This window comes from Crinia signifera, chromosome 4 (genome assembly GCF_055691185.1).
Source record: "Crinia signifera chromosome 4, ASM5569118v1, whole genome shotgun sequence".
NCBI lineage: Eukaryota > Metazoa > Chordata > Amphibia > Anura > Myobatrachidae > Crinia > Crinia signifera.
Window position 1 is genome coordinate 275,510,730 of NC_139220.1, and position 20,024 is coordinate 275,530,753.

At 44.7% G+C, this 20,024-nt stretch overlaps 1 protein-coding gene across 1 annotated transcript in view; it reads right to left on the minus strand.

Annotated features, from left to right (window-relative positions):
- Positions 1 to 1,912: 1,912 nt before the first annotated feature.
- The window catches only part of SNRNP200 (small nuclear ribonucleoprotein U5 subunit 200), a 41,522-nt gene continuing 23,410 nt past the window's right edge, over positions 1,913 to 20,024 (minus strand). The window contains exons 28-45 of the mRNA XM_083184595.1: positions 14,860 to 15,049; positions 14,588 to 14,761; positions 13,314 to 13,474; positions 8,326 to 8,553; positions 7,979 to 8,170; positions 7,549 to 7,727; positions 7,313 to 7,464; positions 6,611 to 6,719; positions 6,408 to 6,516; positions 6,006 to 6,195; positions 5,310 to 5,474; positions 5,103 to 5,224; positions 4,419 to 4,562; positions 4,149 to 4,325; positions 3,874 to 4,034; positions 3,530 to 3,611; positions 3,160 to 3,252; positions 1,913 to 2,299 (exon numbers count right to left, since the gene is read on the minus strand). Of these exons, the coding sequence (XP_083040721.1) occupies positions 2,156 to 2,299; positions 3,160 to 3,252; positions 3,530 to 3,611; positions 3,874 to 4,034; positions 4,149 to 4,325; positions 4,419 to 4,562; positions 5,103 to 5,224; positions 5,310 to 5,474; positions 6,006 to 6,195; positions 6,408 to 6,516; positions 6,611 to 6,719; positions 7,313 to 7,464; positions 7,549 to 7,727; positions 7,979 to 8,170; positions 8,326 to 8,553; positions 13,314 to 13,474; positions 14,588 to 14,761; positions 14,860 to 15,049 (2,772 nt within the window). The 3' untranslated portion in view covers positions 1,913 to 2,155. The remainder of the gene's footprint in view (positions 2,300 to 3,159; positions 3,253 to 3,529; positions 3,612 to 3,873; positions 4,035 to 4,148; positions 4,326 to 4,418; positions 4,563 to 5,102; positions 5,225 to 5,309; positions 5,475 to 6,005; positions 6,196 to 6,407; positions 6,517 to 6,610; positions 6,720 to 7,312; positions 7,465 to 7,548; positions 7,728 to 7,978; positions 8,171 to 8,325; positions 8,554 to 13,313; positions 13,475 to 14,587; positions 14,762 to 14,859; positions 15,050 to 20,024) is intronic.

The window sequence follows — 20,024 nt, forward strand, 5'->3', positions numbered from 1 at the left end:
TAAATCCCTGGTGGTCTAGCGAGGTGCGAATGACCCGGCCTCCCTCCGAGGCTGTCCCCCATGCCAGAGGTCCAAGCTACGCTCAGCTCCTTGTGCGCAGGGAGTTTATTACCTTCCCCAGGGGCCTTACTGTGGTGGGTCCTGGCTGAGGTTACACACACCCAGTCGTGGTGCTGTGGCCACAGAGGGTGGTGGAGTAGCAACACAGGCATCCAACTGGATGCCCAGCTCACTCAAATGAAAGTAAAAAACAAAATTAAGACTGCATAAGGCAGCTCCCCATATAAAAAGGTGCTGCTCCTGTCGCACCAAACTTAAGACTGGCTGCATAGAGGCAGGAGGAGCCTCTTTGGGGCCAGGTCCTACATCCAACCTATACCCAGCATCATCCCTCTCTCTTCTATGGAGTGGAGAATAACGAGGCGGACTAGATGTGCCAAGTGGTTATCTACTGTAAAATTCTGGGTTTATATACCTACATGCTGACTGTTGCTGTGTGTAACTCAACAGGAGCAGACACAGAGGCTATCCTGGATCCTCTCCAATAGTTAAGTGTGCTCGTGTACACTCCAGCGTACCCCCTAGTGGATGAAGGAAAAACAACACTCCCTATTCTCTCTCACATCCTTGCTTAGCAGCAAGAAACATTCAAGAGTGGAGGATCTTTTTTGCCGAGAGATGGGCTCTTAATTCTAATGTACTGCTAAGGCCCGTTCTTCTGATTCTACCTCCCACCATTGGGGCCCCAGAAAGAAGAAACTGTGACATCACTGGGGTTCTTGGATCTGCATCAACTCCCTGTAAAACTTCCCAGAGCATTGCAATATACAGAGGGCCACGTTCATGTTTATATCTCTAGAGCTTGTTCTTCTGGGAGACTTATCCCCACAAATGATGTCGTCCACATGCTTTAAATTCCTCCCCCAACTAGTACTGCTTGTATACGGCAAGAAAGAGCATCAACTTCATACTGAACATTTGAAAAGTCTACATACAAGTGATTTATTTTTAGGTTACCACTAATAGGTGTGTTTAATTACAATTATTTATTTACAGTTTCTTATATAGCGCAGCAGATTCCGTTGCGCTTTACAGTAGTAGACAGTGATAAAACAAACTGGGTAACAACAGACAGACTTGGGGGTTAAAGGGCCCTGCTGCAAGCTTACAATCTATAGGGACATAGGAGGGAAACACAAGGACAGGCCCCAGTAATAGCATAGCAGTCCCACCAAGTTACAAGTCCAGAAGGGAAGCTATATAGTACATAAGTGCCTCAGAGGGCATGTAGAACTTAACTATGATAGGCTTGCCTGAAGAGGTGAGTTTTCAGGGAACGCTTGAAAGTTTGGAGGTTAGCGGAGAGTCTTATTGTGCGTGGAAGGGCATTCCATAGGATGGGAGCAGCCCGATGAAAGTCCTGTAATAGTGAATGGGAGCTAGTGATCCGTGCAGAAGAGAGACGCAGATCTTGTGCAGAGCAGAGTGGTCGAGATGGGAGATATTTTGTGATAAGTAAAGAGATATAAGCTGGTGCAGTATGGTTAATAGCTTTATATGCTAGTAGAAGTGTTTTGTATTGAATACGGTAAGATACAGGCAACCAATGGAGGGACTGGCAGAGCGGATCAGCAGACGATGAGTGTCTTGCAAGAAAGATCAGCCTAGCAGCAGCATTTAGAATGGATTGCAGTGGATTTCTTGGGAAGACCAGTTAGGAGACTATTGCAATAATCAATGCGGGATATAATGAGTGCATGGATAAGAGATTTAGTAGTGTCTTGTGTGGGATACGGTCGTATTTTGGATATGTCTTTTAGATGCATGTAACAATAACTTAAGCATTTACTTGCTTTAACAACAGTTAACATAACCATCATCATAACACTGTAGTAAACACGCTTTGGACAACTTACAAAAAAAGGAAATGTTTATTTTAGAACTTAGCAAAGACATGGAAAACACTTTCAAAATCTTCACGAATGATCACAGTTCTCAACAGTTGTAGCTTCCACTCTGAGCTATTATATATCCAAAGGGGTCACACTGCTTTATTCTAATATATAAAGATATTTACAGTATGGTTGTCTACTATGAGCATAGTCTATCACACCGCAGATCTCTGCATCCTTGGATTCAGGACACAGATGACCTCCTAATCAGAGTCACTGTCACTCTCTGCCTCCTTCACGTCCACGCTGAATTTGTACTCCTGATCACATCCCATGTAGGCATCACTCATAAAATAAAGGGTGTAATTATGCCCCCCTGTGGCTGGAGCTACAAAATCCAACTTAACCTGTAGGGAGAAATGAGGCACGCTGTAAATGGAGACAATACTGGCAGGCTGTCGCAGTTAATAAAACAATTCAAAACATACGTGTGATATTAAAAAACATTGCAGCTTTAGTATCTTGATAGCTTGTGGTATAATCCTTTGAAGACTTCAACCACCCAGAAAATACTTCCTATCAATGCACCAGTCAGAAGGAGTCTGACGTTCTACTTCCTAGTGATCCAAATTGACTGCATGCTCATCTATATTGGTTCATCTCACAAACCTGCCTCATCTAGGGGTAGATGTATTAAGCTCGGTGAAGTGATAAAGTGTCTGGTTTTTTTAACACCGGACAATCAGCTCCTACCTGTAATTTTTCTAACCAAACCTGTAACTTCACAGTGAGGCTCTGATTGGACGGTGATAAAAACCAGACACTTTATCACTTCACCGAGTTTAATAAATCTGCCCCCTAGTGTGTAAGGCTAACTGAATCTGCAGTAGCACCTAGTAAACCAAGGCTGCTACTGTTCTCTCATTATTAGTAGTAGAAGGGTTAGAAACTAGCCAGAACAATTGCTCCACAATATCTGCCTGGGGCCATAACAGGAACAGAGAAGCTCCCATGCAAATGGTTGTACGCAGCAGAGAGGGCGTAGGGAACAAAAAGGTCTCTATGGGATTATTGGTGCAAGCAACAAGCGGAAGCTAGGCCTAGCTCATAAGTAACACCTCATCAGGGTAAGGTATGCCCAGTGTATAAAGCCTGTGTCCCCCATAGTTTAGGGGAGAAAAGTTAAACCAAAACACATACATAGTTCTTATTTACTGCATCATGGGCACCTTGTTTGAACAAATAAAGCATTGCATTGCCTCCTCACCTTAGCTTTCTGTTGTAGAGTCAGCCTCTTGATAGAGATCAGACTATTTGATTTAGCATCTCCAATGACAACCCACCAGCCTTCCTCACGTTTCTGTAAAGAGAGAGTCACAGAATGTGTTACCCAATAGAAGCCAAAGAGACAGTGAAAGGAATAGTGTGTAATATTACTAGCAACGGTTATCTTTCTGTGCATAACTACGTAGATGTACAGAAATCAATTACGGCAATAAAGTAAATAAATCACACAAACACTGCAACTAATACAAGCAATAAGGGGAGGGGGTATAAAAAATAAAAGAGAAAAGGGATTGGTAGACCAGAACTTCCTACAATTCACTGAGGGAAACGTTGCTAAATATAAAGCATACCTGTGGGAATAGGGGAGCGATGACGGGGCCTGTAACTTCCTCCTCTCGTTCCAGCTGCACAAGCACCACAACAGCTCCGCCACTGCAAAGACAACATCGTTATACACAGCAGACCACTGATGTACACATGACACCTCATGCACAAGGATAAGAGAGACCATTCCTAGAGGTCTCTCTTCCTATGTCCCCTCCTGTTAGGACTAGGACATCTGCTGGAATTAGCACAGTTCAGGATACACGTCAGCATCCCACAGCTGTATATATTTCTAGATGACTTCTAAGCATGGGAATTGCTACCCAGATTTTTGTTTTGCAGAATGGCTACAATTTACACATGTTCTCACCTCCTAATGGAGTCCTTGTCTGCCACCTCATAGGATAGTTCAATGTTGGGATAGCGGTTACAGAACCTGGCTACATCTGTCATCTGGCTATCAGAGAGCTGCAGCAGTTCCGTACGATCCTCATCCTCCATCTCCATAATATCAAATACACTCTCCACTCCCTGCGTTACACGGGAGAGACAATTTAGCGTGTTCCCCAAAAACTGGTCTGTGTGCAGTGGGCAATACTATCAGCAACCTACATTACAGGTCTAGCAGAGCTACCATGTGGTTACCTTGTCTGTGCATCGCTTGATGTGCTCAATAGTGAAGTGAGGCAACTGTTTGAGATAGGAGTCCTTGGACCACATGGCTTGGGTAACCATTTGTGCCAGTTCCATAGCAGCGAGTGCTGGGCTTAGCCAGCCATTACTGGAGAGCACATCCACGCACGCTTGGATGAGGCGGATTGCCTGGTGAAAGGGATAGATAGATATTAGGTGGCATTAGATTTGGCTGTGGGTAGATGCGGATTTTCTCCATGTTTTGTCATGCTCGATTCTCACCTTACTGAGTATTTCCTCCGTGTCTGACTGAAGCTCTGCACTAAGCTGCATGCGGGAGAGGTGAGCCTGAAGCAGCAGGTTGGTCTTCACATGAGGGTCATTAAATCTGGGATTGGTGAGTTTATGGGGAACTTTCTGCGCCAACTAAAGAACAAGAGATTAAAGGAGACATCATGTAAATCACTGCACAAAATATTACTTCATCCTCAACTAGGGGAGCACAGGGACACTATAGCTAGGAGGAGCCTGGGCAACAAGATGTTACCAACTTTTACTCAACAGCCAAGGACTCCTCCTGCTCTTTATCAGTTCTTCTGAGTGGGCAGTGTCACGCGTCCTATATCGTCCTCACTGACACTCCACACCAACACCTGCTCTACACACTAGACCACCAGGGCTCTAAAAGGAACATGATACAGCTTACAGCCATTTGTCCTGGGTTCCATACCAGAGGTTGAGACAGGACCTCCATGTTAGCAATATGTACCAAAGTAAATTTTCAGTAACATTTTTGGAAGTTTTCCAGATCAGTTTAGAATTTCCCATATGTTTCTTCAGGTCCCACATTAGTTATCAGAGGTATCAGCAAAGGCTTCTCGGTGAGATCTGGCTGCATGTATCAAACCCCACGGAAAGCATATGTACAACTTGATTATGCCGTTTAAGCCGAAACCCCCCACTCACCTGGCGCAGGAGGTTGTCCTCCCGATGGCGGATGGGTATGCCCTCATACTCCGCTGCATTGGAGATGATCTCAATCAATCCACGGACTTTGGTTTTAGCATTCAGAGACATGCTGAAGAGTTCTAAGACAAAAAAATAAATAAAGATTTAGACAGGAGGTCATTAAGGGAAATATTGGAGTAGGGGAAGCAAGTGAATGTTGTTCACCTATTGTGGTGTAGTTGATGTAATAATAAGCTGCTATCATGCCCAGATTAAGAGGTGCAACATCCATTTCATCTTCAACACTGATACACTTAGACTGTTCCAAGTCACTGAGCGTCTGTTCAACCAGTTCCGACAAGTGGTCCGAGAGATGTCTGTGAGACACACCTGAGACACAGACACGAGAGAACAAATACAGTGGAGATGTCATTCACACTTTTATATAAAGACACACAAGGAAAATATGAACAAAGTAATCAAATGCTCGGGAACAGACAAACCAGCACAATGAAGACAACAGTATAATGGAAGAAAAGAACCTGACATAAGAATATAAAAGCAAAGAGAATGCAAAGAGTGGGAGAGAAGGCAACACAAAAGGTCTGACATGAATAAGTTGTTAACAGGAGATGGTGATGTAATAAGCAATAGAGACAAAGCGGTAAATGTATGAAGCTTGGGGAAGTGCTATCTATCCCTATAAAGAACGTCATGTGCAGGGTGATAATGGTTCCAGCCAATCAGCTCCAATATGTAAATTGACAGTTTAGAACGGATTGGCTGGTGCATTATCACCTTGCACATAACGCTCTTTAAGGGGATTGATACCACTTCTCCAAGCTTCATACATTTACCCCAGAATGAGGGTAGATCTGATGGTAGCAGAGTCACAGAATAGCAAGAGAGCCCTGTGCTCACCCTGCAGGTTGTAGTAGTTGGGGTTCTGTGTCATGCGTCTGTACAGGAACGTCCAGGTCAGGTAGTCCACTGCGTCCTGTTTGTTCTCTATGGTTTTGGTGACAATCTCAGCATTGAAATGGTCGTGTAAGCAGTGATCCAGATGAGATTCCACTGGCAGAGGCTCATACAGGAACTTTTTAAAGAAATCCTGTGAAAAGTATTAAAAAAGTATATATGACAAAAGTAACACTGAGCACAATAGCAGACAAGCAAATAACTGAAGCATGTAATGAAAAGAAAACTAAAGTTCACAGAACATAAAAAAAGCAAAATACAAACTAAACACTCAGATCTTCTATGCTTAAAATGTGGACATTGAATTTTATGCACAGTTAAAGTATACAGCGCCCTACTCCCCACCTTCTTTGATCCTTGACACATAATGACACACCGCCCTTCATCATCCTGCAAGGGTCGGTTTGCATACCCCACCATCTGGAGAACGTCATAGATGGGATAATCCACATAACTAGATGGAAGAAAAAACCGCAATAAAAACCAAGAAATAAAATAAACCATTCTGCAGACCCCCCCTTCCCCTAACAGAACACAGATATACTTACGCGTGAATTTTTCCATTGTAGTACTGAGTATCCATGATGATGACCAAATGAGCAGCAATATTAAGACCCCAACAAAGACTGCGAGAAGCTACAATCACCTGCACCGCACCTGCCATGGCAAGAGAGAAAAACCAGTGTCAGCCATACAAGGAGGAGGAGGTTTCTCTGGTGCAGAATTGGGAAATGTATGGCTAGGTTAGGGAGGGTTAGAAGACTACAACAAAAGTAGCTGAGCAACAGCATACACATGTGTTCACATACATCTATCCTCCACGGAATAAAAGTTGCATTATAAATAACAAGTAAGCACTGTGTGACTCTGTAGTGTGAAAAAAAACTAAGAATGCACAACCAGTCGAGTGCCGCTGTATCTGCATGAGTAATGAAATGTTACAGTGTTTTCCTGGAAAACAATGTAAACATAGCATTTTGCATGCAGATACAGCCACACTGAATATAGACATATAGCATATCATTTGAATCAGCAGAAGTTTCTTGGTTATTCTAGTAGTTCTATTTAGCAAATAACATGCTGTTTTATGGAAAAGATCGCAAAAAAAAAAATGCCTGGCACTAGCGAAAGGAAGCTAGATGTAGGTGGCCACATCTGTATATGGCTTGTTTTTAAATATATGATGGAGGAAAACAGAAGTTCAGACATAGAAACACGTTCACTGTAAAAAAAAGATTGTTCATTTCTACCGGAATCGAAGAGTTGTTCAACAATGCGCCGCTCCAAAGAGGAGAGCCCCTCGTGCAGATACCCAACGCCGTTCAGCAGTGTCTCTTTCAATGTGCCGTCGCTAAGTTTATCCAGGTATGGCGCCAGGTCCTTTTCTGTGCAGTGTAGAAACCTGGAGGGAAGAGACCGTCACCATCAGTAACCGCTGCATTTATACAGCATCTTCCCAGTGATCCCTCCTCTCCATGCACCATACCTTTGTCGCTGTACATCAGAGGCGCATGTGGTGAGTATATCAATGGCTGTGAGCCGGGTCTGCTTCCGTGATGGGACAAAGACTATAATAGGCTTCTTAGGCGAATGCTTGACAATGGCGTGGTAAACTGGCTTGGCCATGGAAAGAAGTCTGGTTTGTGTGTGACTGATGTTAAAGCCCTAGAGGATTAAGAGAACAACTTGCAATGAAGCATAAATCCACCCAAAACAGATCAGTAGCAGCTTGTACTAAGCTTTACTGGTGACATGTAGGGGAGAGTTATACAAAACAAGAAGGGTGCTATACAATATTGCTCAAAAATTACTTTGAAAGGACCCCAAACATACATGTAATCTCAGCATACCATCAATTACAAATGGAATAAAACCCATTAACTGCAACAGCGTTAGAGTAACATTATTATACAGACCTGTATGTGTAGCTCCAGGGGCACTGGCCTCACATTAGGGTGGAAGTTGAATGTCGACGTGGCACTGCATCCTAACCAGTGCGCCACATCTTTGGCATTGGAGAGAGAGGAGCTGAGGGCCACAATGCGGATGGGCCTCTCGATCTGTGAGGAGATGTAGCGCATACGGGAGCAGATGACTTCTAACACAGGCTATGGGGATACAAGGAGAAGACACAGAAAATAATTAGCATACAGATAAATCTTCCCCTAAAAGATAACAATGACCTGTAGCTCACAAAGATGTAGGAAGAACGTGGTTCATAAAGCGCTTCTCTGGCAATGGATCAATGCTGAGAACTACTCACCCCGTTGCCTCCACCAATGAGATGAGTCTCATCCACGATGAACAAGCTAACGTTCTGCACGTTTTTGCGCTGCTTCCAACGTCGGGACAAGATGTCCCACTTCTCTGGTGTGCTGATGATAATATTCCCTTTTCCCAGCAGTTTCAGATCAGTGCTGGTTTCACCAGTCAGCAGGACAACCTTCTTATACAGCCGGTCCTGGAACTTCTCAAACCAGTCCATAAATACCTACACCCGCAAAACAGTTAGAAAAAGATCATTAGAAGCCATTGGTCACATTGCAACTGCTCACATAGGCACAGCTGTCTGTATCTCACAAGCTACTGTAACAACTAAATGTTTCCATCATAAAACCAAAAGGCAAATACTTCACAACAGAAAGACCAGCATTCCCCACCTAAGTCTGCAAGGTACATAAAACTGGATTTTTTGTCTTACCTGGAAAATCCTTTTTTCTGAATCTATGGTGATCTCTGGCAGAGTGGGGTATGGGTGGAGCTTCGGCGACAAGGAGTCAAGAAATCTTTGTGTGCAGCCCAGGCTCCTCCCCATACCCCTCTCCCAGTTTGTACCAAGGTAGCCTCTGGGAGAACGGAAACAGAAATTGTCCAACTCTCAAAAACCAGCAAGGTGCGTAAAGGTGGGCTTCCACCATGGATTTTAAAAAAAGGATTTTCCAGGTAAGACAAAAATCCATTTTTTTTCTATCATACTGATGGTGGCCACTGGAACAGTCAGATGCCTCAAAGCTGTCCTCTCCCGGAAGGGATCGCTCATGAGCTGTATAAAGGACACTATGCCCGAAAGCAGAATCTGACAAGTGAAAGTGTCAAATTGATAAAAGCGAATGAATGAACAGAGGACCAGCTGGCAGCATGACAACTGCTCCGCCAAGGCTCCCCGACTCGCCACCCAGGAACGTCCCACCGAGAGAACTGAATGGGCTCCAATGGACAACGGAACTGGCCTGTTAGCCAACAATAGTAAGACGTAACCAACAGGCCAACGTTTGTTTTGATGCTGGCCAACCCCGCTTCGTGGCATCATGTAAAACAAACAGGGAATCAGTCTTGCAAAAGGTTTAGCCCTGTCTATGTAAATACGCAAGGCCCGGACTAAATCCAGCACAACAATCTCCTGGTTCAAGTGAAAACTGCAGACCACTTTTGGCAGGCGGTCAAGGTGTGTTAAAAGAACCGAAAGGAAAACAAGAAAGGGAGAAACCTGAAATAAAGAGGACAAATCTGACTCGATGAGCTGAGGACACAGCCAGCAAAACTTCTTCCAATAGAGTCTTCGCAGATCCACACAATCCAGAGGCTCAAATGGAGGCTTATGAAGTGCTTGCAAAACGCCTTGAAGAAACATTTGGATAGCCATGCACTTAGCCAAGCGTCACTGAAACAAAACCGATAAGGCTGAAACCTGGACCTTCAGAGAGGCAAGACGAAGGCCTAAATCCAGGCCGTGATAGACTGAATTCCTGCAGAAAAAAAACTTCTCTGCACACCAATGGTAGAAGCATCGCCAAACACGGTAATAAGAAGGGGCAGTAGAGGGCTTCTTGGTCGCAATCATAGTTCTCACCACTCCTGGTGAAAAACCTTTGGCTCTCAAAATCTGTCAAGAGGCCAAGCTGTCAAAGACCACCTCTGTAGATCCAGGTGACGACACATACCCCAAGAGAGAAGATCCAGGTGCAACGGGCCTGAAGATCGGAGTACCACACCCGTCTCGGCCAATTGGGAGCCACCACAATGGCCACCAGAGCTACCTGCTTGCGGTGACTAAGAAACTGAGGAAACAAGGCCACACGTAAATCTTCACGAATGGCCAAGGAGCAGACGTTGCGCCCACCAGAAAAGCCTCCGGGGCTCTGGTGAGAGCCTAAATCAAGGGGATCTGGCGATTGAACCGCAAGGCCATTAGGTCTATTTGTGGACGTCACCAGCGGCCAACCAGGGACTGGAAAACCTCTGGGTGAAGTTCCCACTCTCCCACCTGAATGTCTTGCTGGCTGTGGAAGTCTGCTTTTCAGTTTTCGATGCCTGGAATGTACATTGTGGAGAAAGCGAGCAAGTGGCTTTCTGCCCAGGTCAGAATTTGTGTGGCTGCTCTCATTGCCGCACAGCTCTGAGTTCCCCCTTGGTGATTTACATACTCCACGGCCTTGGCATTGTCCATTTGAACCTTTACTACCTGACCCTAAAGGAGGGTCTGAGCCTGGTGAAGAGCGCAGCAAATCGCCCTCAATTCTAACTCATTTATCAGAAGCTTGGATTCCTCCCTGGAACAACGGCCCTGAAAGGAATGACTCCCCCATGACTGCTCCTCAACCTCGAAGGCTGCCATCAGTAGTGATCAGGATCTAATCCTACCTCCATGTTGGTTTGTATCTACCCAGTTTGTTTGAACACTTCCAATTGTAAAGCGCAACAGAATATGCTGCGCTATAGAAGAAACTGTAAATAAATAAATTCAGGATTGCAAACAGACGGCCTTTCAGCAGATTGGAGGACTCCCTGGAGAGGAGGATAGTCTGATACCTGAGGGTCTGAGGCCAACGATTCCACCTTCAGAGAATTTCTAGCTGCAGTGGTCGAGAATGCAACTGAGCTAATTCCACCATCTCGAAGCAGGCGACTATCTTCCCCAGAATCCACATGCAAAAATGGATGGATACTCTGCGGCGTTTGAGAAAATCCTTCAGAAGAGCCTCAAGATACAAGACCTTTACCCTGGGAAGATAGACCCTCTGGGTCTGAGAGACCCGATATGGACCACAGACTAAGAGGGTATACGACTGGACTTATTCCAGTAGATCAACCAACCGTGATACTGGAGCAAGTGTAGAGTCAACTGCAGATGGTGCCAAAGTCTCCTGAGACTGCGCCAAGATCAGGAGATTGTTGAGACATGGCAGTTGACACTGGTTCGGACAGAGGCTGCTGGGGAACCGAATAGATCGGATCTGCAGCAGGAACCACAGCTAGGGAGGGCTGTATAGGGGCCCTGGCCACAGACAACGGTAAGGCAAGCTCTCATTGCCGATGTGAGAGACGCCGCCCAGTCCGGTTCTGTCAGTGGAACTGACCCAGAGGGGCGGACCTGAGGGTCCTCACCAGAGCAGCGATCACATATACCAGAATGCTCCTGTTCAAGGGATGAAACATTTTCCTTGCAATTAGTGCAAGTACAAGCTCGCAGCAGAGGAGAGCACTTATCTGACTGTGCCCCGAGGCACCAAGACAAAACTGAGGGCGGGGTATGGGGAGGAGGAGCCGGGGCTGCACACAAATATTTCTTGACTCCTTGTGCCTTGTTGCTGAAGCCCCACCCACACCCCACTGTTCCAGTTACCATCATCAGTATGATAGAAAAATACTGTTGATCTCATCATTCTTTGGCATCTTAATATACTGTAATCAATATTGGTTTACTGATCAAATTACTAATAATTTTTGTCCGCAAACAGATATTATAATACTATTGCCACCACAAGATCAGAACTTCAAAAGAGTACACCCCCCTTAGGGGCAGCCTAAACAAAATGAATGATTGAGAATGGTGTTCATGCTAGCACCCGGCACCTTTCAACCTGTCAGGCGTGTCGCTCACTGCTGTAGCGTCTTTATGACACTGTGGCCTGTATAGAGGTGACACTCCAGGCAGGAACAGTTAGGATTTTTTAAAGAAGAACGGTGTCGAATTGCATGTGTTATTTACCACATGGCAAAAATGGGCTAAAATAGCCAGATAGTATCACGAGCTATTCAATTTTAGTTTTTATTGTGAGGTAAATTTACCCATTTTCATCCAGTAACATGGGATAAGTTCCTAGACCTATGCGTGATCGCTCAAAAATCGGTCTCCGGCGACTGCTTATTCCGTATTACGCTTCTGGTTTCTAACTCGCCCAAATGACAATGCTCTGATAAGTGCCTAGGCTACCTGGATAGTCCCAGGTGGATCCATTGGCTGCGGTAAATAATCGCAGCCAACTGTGTACCGGTTTTACTTATATAGCTGGTAATTCATGCTCGTTTCTCCTGTCCTAATGCCAGAAATGCTTTGTATAAATTTTATATTATGCAAATTATAGCGGTTACTTCAGTGCTGATTGGTTGCCATCGGCCAATTCTCCCCCTTTATCACTGCTTCATACATCTACCCCTCAGTCTGTAAAGGCTCAGACTTGAAGATAGTATTTACATTAGCCACAAATCAAAGATGTAAAGCCCTCCATTTGTATGCAGTTATATACATGAGCTAAAAGCGGTTCTGGGGAAGCGAAGATGTCCCATTTGCATATATTTCCATAAGTGAATCACATCTAAAAGCTGACAATTACAGCTAATGAAGGCACAATAAGGACTAATGGAAATAATACAGCAGTTTGAGCAAGTGAGTGTGTGGGTGGAGGAAGCATTAAATGTGTACAGCTTTCCAGGACCACCTTTAACACAACTCAGAAAACTAATTACTGCACAAAACAAAGTCAGAGTTCCACTGTTGGCATCGACTTCGCACAAATCAAGAAAGTGAAGAGAGGACAAGAATGATTAACATATCGGAGATCAACATTCTCGTTGTGAAGGAGACAAGTGAGAGATGTTTTCTACAGAACGTGCCAAGAATTACCTAATGTGCTTAGAGAAACAACAATCACGTAATCAGACACCCAGAACACGACCCGTCACAGAAGAGAGAGCGGGATAAACATTTCAGATACATCTAAAGAGGATGCATTTCACAATGTAGTCTTAATACAAAGGCCATGACATCGTAACAATGAAGACTTACAGCTTTGGGGGAAGTTGAGAACAATCAAAGTTGCTAAAAAAAAAAAGGCAGAATCTAAAAAAAGGAAAACAAAGGGTGACAAAAGCTGACCGCTACAGTGATGTCGGGATGCATTATAGGTGGTATGTGGGATGCACACAGGCCGGTGACAGCCATTGTCATGGGATGTATACAGTAGATCATACCTGTTCAGCTAGAGCCTCCATGGGAGTTATGTAAACACATCGGCCCTCTGAGTTCTGCAGCAGCATACGGAGAATTGCGAATTCTGCACATATAGTCTTCCCGCTGCCGGTGGGAGCCCCAACAAATACATTGTCGTCACTGTTATACACTGTATTAAACACTGTAGAGAGAGGGAAAAGGGGAAGTATTAAAAAGGGGCGTCGTGTCCTTATATAAAAGGTGCAAAAAAATGAAGTCGCCATCAAAATGAGGAATTGGCCAGGCTTAAAGCCCATACACACTGGGCGACTGAGCTGAAAGTCGCTCAAAACAGCAAGTTTGTAAGTCTAACAGCTCAAAGCCACCCAGTGTGTATGCTCCAGCGCTGCTGCGTGCTCCTGCATCATCGCCGGGAAAGCCGCTCTCCCGCTGGTATTACCAGCAGATGAGCGGCTTTGAGGACCACTTTGCAAAGCGCTGCGCTATGGCAAAGCCATCCGCCCCCCCTGACAGCGCTGGGCAGGGGAAAAGCGGTTGTGTGATGCACTGAGCGGCTTTCCCCCAGCGATGATAGCGATCGGCAGTGTCCATACACGCTGGGTATAATCATCCAGTGTGTATGGACCTTTACAGTTCTAATACAAGTCTAGTTTGGATTCTTTATCAGATAGACAGCTATCCTATTATATGTCCCCAGTGCTAGAACGAAGACTGCTGAATTTAAATTTGTGCATCTTAAAAAACTCAGACGTTCTTCAAAACCATTAGTTAAGTCGTCAGGGAACATTCTAACAAGCACTCAGCTTCAAAAGTCAAGGTCACTGCATAAACGCTCACATTAGAAGTCATCATTAAAATGTTCAAAAACTACCCGAGTGCAACGTGCGCAAAAATATTCCAAGAACTGCCAGGTGGTTTTTTTTTGTTTTTTAACAGCTCAAAGAAATTAATTGAGTTGGTTTGAAAGCGTCAAGAAAATCATGTAAAAAGCTTTAGTCTAAGTGAAGACATTTAAAACATTTCATTTGTAACTCTAATAAACAGCATCACAAATCTGCAACTTATCCCATTAAGTCAAAAATTGCTCTGCTTATAAAAACCACCCACGAGTACAGCTAAACATCTCCTTTACTTGAAAGAATAGGCAAGAGTAAACAATAGTGGAAACAAGCGTAGGCACTTTTGAGGTTTTTGTCTGGGATGTGAAAACAAAGAATATTAATCAGTTCGCTGACTAAATTCAATTAAAAACTAAAAAACAGCAGGTCCAAGAAAACATTACGATTCTCTTCACCTTGAGTCTGGATAGGGTTGAAGAAAGGGAACTTGTCCTGGTACAGGCTCTCAAATGCGCTGTTTCGCAGAGCAGAGACAGGCAGTGGCTGAAGATCCAGAAGTTCGGTGGGTGGGGGGTATTTCTCAGGCAGGATAAGGTGGCGGAAGGAGACCGGGAGCTGTGTCTCACAAGCTGCAAAAAAAGTGACAGAGTTAACACTGTAGTTCTCCTTTTTAAAGTATAACATAGGTCAACATTTTGTAAAACAACCTCTGCTACAGAATACTCACACAGCCAGCGGTCTGAGACCACCCTAATGAAGTACTGTGGGGGAAGAGGCTCAAAGACCGGCACGAAGAACGTGACCAGATGCTCGTCCTGAGCATATTTGGCTTTCAGAAGGAAATATTCATGGTGCAAAATCACTTCACTGTCCACATCTTCCACGAGGATCCAGAAAGCCTCAGAAGAGCCATGAACCTTAGGATAATAGAAACTATTTAAGCCCCATAACAAAATAACATCAAAAACAGCACAAGCATAATATGCAATACAATGTTATGAACATGATGTTAAATACAGGACACAAACCCCAACACAACTACCATAAAAAAAATTCTCTATAGTAGTCAACTGGAGGGTAGCCATAGGTGTGAACTAAGCAGTGACACGATTCCAAGTAAAAGAAAGGATGTTGTGCCGGCGCTGGCTGTTTTAAGAATAATATAATGCACGGTTCTCAGAGAAATATAACAATTTATTAATAACAATATTGTAACAATATAAAAAGTATAAAAAGGTGAATCACTTGGTGAAAAATTGAAGCTAGTTATCACGGGGATAATCAAATATTTGAGCTGGATTAGCTTGGAGTTCAATTTGTGAATAAAAGAATTGAGCTGTATATTACCATCCCATTTGGCCCGATTTGAATGGCCTGATGTTGTGACACGATGTCCAAATAAGGTGTCCTATAATTTCAAGGACTCAAGGTTCCCACTAGTGTCCTCTTGTATACATCTGGATCATTTTAGGGATCATGCAGTTTTCCCACAAGTAAGGCAGTCCAGGAAAAACGAGGGTCTTTGGGGAGAGATGGACGGGTCACTTGGCAGAGAGGATGATGGCAAAGAAACAGCGGTATTCACAGGTGCTCATGCTTGATCACCTATGAATACCGCTGTTTCTTTGCCATCATCCTCTCTGCCAAGTGACCCGTCCATCTCTCCCCAAAGACCCTCGTTTTTCCTGGACTGCCTTACTTGTGGGAAAACTGCATGATCCCTAAAATGATCCAGATGTATACAAGAGGACACTAGTGGGAACCTTGAGTCCTTGAAATTATAGGACACCTTATTTGGACATCGTGTCACAACATCAGGCCTTTCAAATCGGGCCAAATGGGATGGTAATATACAGCTCAATTCTTTTATTCACAAATTGAACTCCAAGCTAATCCAGCTCAAATATTTGATTATCCCCGTGATAACTAGCTTTAATTTTTCACCAAGTGATTCACCTTTTTATACTTTTTATATTGTTACAATATTGTTATTAATAAATTGTTATATTTCTCTGAGAACCGTGCATTATATTATTCTTAAAACAGCCAGCGCCGGCACAACATCCTTTCTTTTCCTTTGTATAACTATTTGGGTCTGACAACCCAAGTGCCGGCAGCTGTTGATAGCGCACCACACACTGTCCAATTTAACTATTCCAAGTAAGCTGTAGTCTCATTTTTAATTAGGAACATAAAGAATAATAGGTACTTATGTAGTAACTGGGCTGCCGATTTTGAAATCGGGTCCATCGCATCGCATCGCACCCGACCAAATCGCATGCGATGCGATGCGATGGACCCGATTTTTCCATAGGATTCAATGTTAAAATGGACTGAGTCCATTTTAACATGGAATTCAATGGGAAAAAGGGGTCCTTTTCATACCCCTACTATCCAAGTGGGCATGGAGTTGGATATAAACCTGTGGCGAGCGTTGCGAGCCACCGAGCCCGAAGCGTGGCGAGCGTAGCGAGCCCCGCGAGGGGACACAGAATACCGTCCCCTCGCGGGGCTCGCTTCGCTCGCCACGCTTCGGGCTCGCTACGCTCGCCACAGGTTTATATCCAACTCCATGCCCACTTGGATAGTAGGGGTATGAAAAGGACCCCTTTTTCCCATTGAATTCCATGTTAAAATGGACTCAGTCCATTTTAACATTGAATCCTATGGAAAAATCGGGTCATCGCATCGCATCGCATCGTATGCGATGCGATGCGATATCGCATCGCATCTGATTGTATGCCTTAACTTAAGGCATACAATCAAAAAATCGGCAGCCCAGATACTACATAAGTACCGAATAATAAACATTGTCTACTAAATGGAACATTACCGAACAAAAAAAAACCCACAGGAATATTGACTTACCTGTAAATACCTTGTTTATGAGTCTATGGGGGACACTGGGAACCAGGAAATGGAGGAGGAGAAGCTGGCACACACACAGAACTAAGCACACACTACAACATAACAGAGAGCCTAAAGGAAGAACCCCTTAGGTTGACAGGGGCATTAAGGTGGGCTTCCAAAGACCACCATGGATCCAGAAAAAAAGGAATTTAAAAAGGTAAGACCAAATTACTATTTCTTTTCCCCATGGGGGGGGGGGGGGGGGGGGGGGGGGGGGGTGTTTACACTGCAAAACAAGGAAATATCTCACATCTCATGTAATGTACTAAAGACCATATGCCAAAAGGTAGCATCGGCAGAGGCGAAGCTTTCAAACAGTAGAATTTATTGAAAGTGTGGGCAGAGAACTGCGTAGCAGCCTTATATAGCTGTTCCCATGGGCACCACAGCTAGCCACCCACGAAATTCCCACAGACTGTATGGAGTAACACTGACCGACTTAGCGATTGGCTCATTAGACAAAAGGTATGCCTGATGAAGGGCACAACCAATGGGTCAAGGTTTGTTTTAAAGCTGATCAGCAATGCTTTTAGAAGTCATTAAGCTAAAAAAAAGGTCAGTTTCCATTGTCTTTGGTGCAATCCATGCAAGTATGGAGAGCCCTCACAACAAGGATAAGTAAAGTACAGGCCATGTGGTGACTTCTGCCAACTTTAGCTTGCAACAGACGTGCAGAAGAGAAATTGAGGTATACCTGGTGAACGTTCACTTAACCGGGAGAGTGTTCAAGAAAGCACCTGGATTCCTGGTGTGGAACCCGTAGCGTGGAAGCTTGTGGTTGTAGCCAGAGACCAAGAAGTTAATTTTCAGATGGCCCCAACATCTGAAACATCTCTGGATGAATGGAACCAATCTCATGAGTGTACATCTTGTCTATAGATGAAGTCCACATCCCAGGATGTAAATGGCTAACAGGGAGAGAAGGTAGCGGCTTCCCGGCTTTTAGTTCTTCCCTGGCGGTTGATGCGGTCGCATTGTCTGACTGTACTCTCACCGGTTTGTGCTGAAGGATGGAATGAGCTTGATTAGGTCTGGACAGAACTGGCTGAAGTTCCAGGTAGTTGATATACAGGTGTGCTTCCTAAACTGGTCATCAATCTTGGTAGGTGTCAATTCTGGCTACTGCTCCTCTGCCCTGGAAACTGGTGGCTATTGTGAGGAGAACCCAATACAGGACCTTGACAATGTGATAATGGAGCCATCATCCGTTATAGTCCCAAATCTCGGATGATTGTCCTTTGATTGATGGAACCATTTTCTAAGAGCTCTAGCTGCAGGGTACAGAAATACATGCAGTAGTTGAGTACTAGCTTTCCCAGAAATCGCACACAGAAGTGAATCTAGATCCTGCAGTGGTGAAGAGATTGAATTGGGACTGGAGAGAGTCTTGCTTGTCCTTCAATAAGAAATACTGAGCTTTGGAGTCGAGGTGAGCCCCAGCTTTCATAAGATAGAGCAATGCTGGCCTTTATTATCAAATAGTGTGCCTGCAACAAGTCCATGATGTTCCTGAAGTGTATCTGGAGACTGAGCCAGCAGTAAGTAATTAAGGTATAATTCCGATCGCCCCTGCAGCTAAGTTCAGTTGCCATCACCGCTATAACCTTCATAAACACCTGAGGTTCTGTTGAAAGTCCAAAGCCATAAATTGGAAGTGATCCCTCTGTACTGCAAACCAAAATGCAACTGAATCGGAATATGTAAGTAGGCCTCCTGGACATCCAAAAAGGCCATAAAATCGATCAAATTCATGGTGTAATGATAGGGCATAAAGATTCCATACTGACCCTGGGAATCCAGAGGAACAGGTTGAGAATGTGACAGAAAGATCTGTACAGTTTCTAGACAAGAGAGGAGTTGGAATAGAACACGGTTCCCATCTGGGGGTTGAAAACTATGACGGCGGAGGACAGGAGGCTCAAATGGAATCCCTGAAACTGGCTGCCTTTTCGCTGGAAAACTGGGGAAAAATAGTCAGAGGGTGTTCCAGAAAAGGTTAATAAACACCCCTGGGTTTGCCTTGTACCCAAGCATCGATGAAAAGCAGGAGACTGCCAACCAACCCAGAAGTTCCTGTAAGGTACTAGTTCGCTCTGCCGCAGGTATGTCAATTGGTTCAGGGACTGGCAGTGACCTGGCAATGCTATTTTCTGAATGCCCAAAACTTCAAGTTAAACAATTAAAAAATAGGAATTTGGTACTCACCGTTAATTCCCTTTCTCCGAATCCGTAGGGGACACTGAAGTCTACGCTGGGGAATAGAGTGGTGTATCGGAGGAGTCGGCACTTTAAGAAACTTGAACTGTGGTATGGCTCCTCTTAGTTGACCGTGCCCGAGAGGAGAAAAGAGACCAGGGAATCCCAATAGAGCGAGAGAAAGAATTTAACAAACCAAAACGAACAACCATACTACTCAGTAGGCTATCAACAACACCCAGACGCATGCATAACCAAACATAACTGCATGCGCTCAAAATAAATCCCCCCCTTTAAGGCCTGAACAGTGCCGGGAGGGTGTTCAGTGTCCCCTACGGATTCGGAGAAAGGGAATTAACGGTGAGTACCAAATTCCTATTTTCTCCTTCATCCTTGGGGACACTGAAGTCTACGCTGGGGACGTCCCAAAGCCATCCCCACGGGTGGGAAGGCACTGGCCATCCTGAAGCACCGCACGGCCGAAACTGGAGGCAGAGGCCGCAAAGGTGTCAAACCTATAAAACTTAACGAAAGTATTAGGGCCCGACCAAGTGGCCGCCCTACATAACTGTGTCAGGGAAACTCCCCTGGCAGCGGCCCAGGACGGCCCCACCGAACGGGTGGAATGGGCCGAGATCCTGACTGGCGGTGACTGTGAAGCATGAAGGTAAGCCTGCTTAATGGTGAGACAGATCCACCTGGCCAGAGTCTGTTTAGACGCTGGCCAACCTCGCTTTGCCGAAGAATAAAGGACAAAAAGTGAATCCGACCTTCTGAGATCCTTGG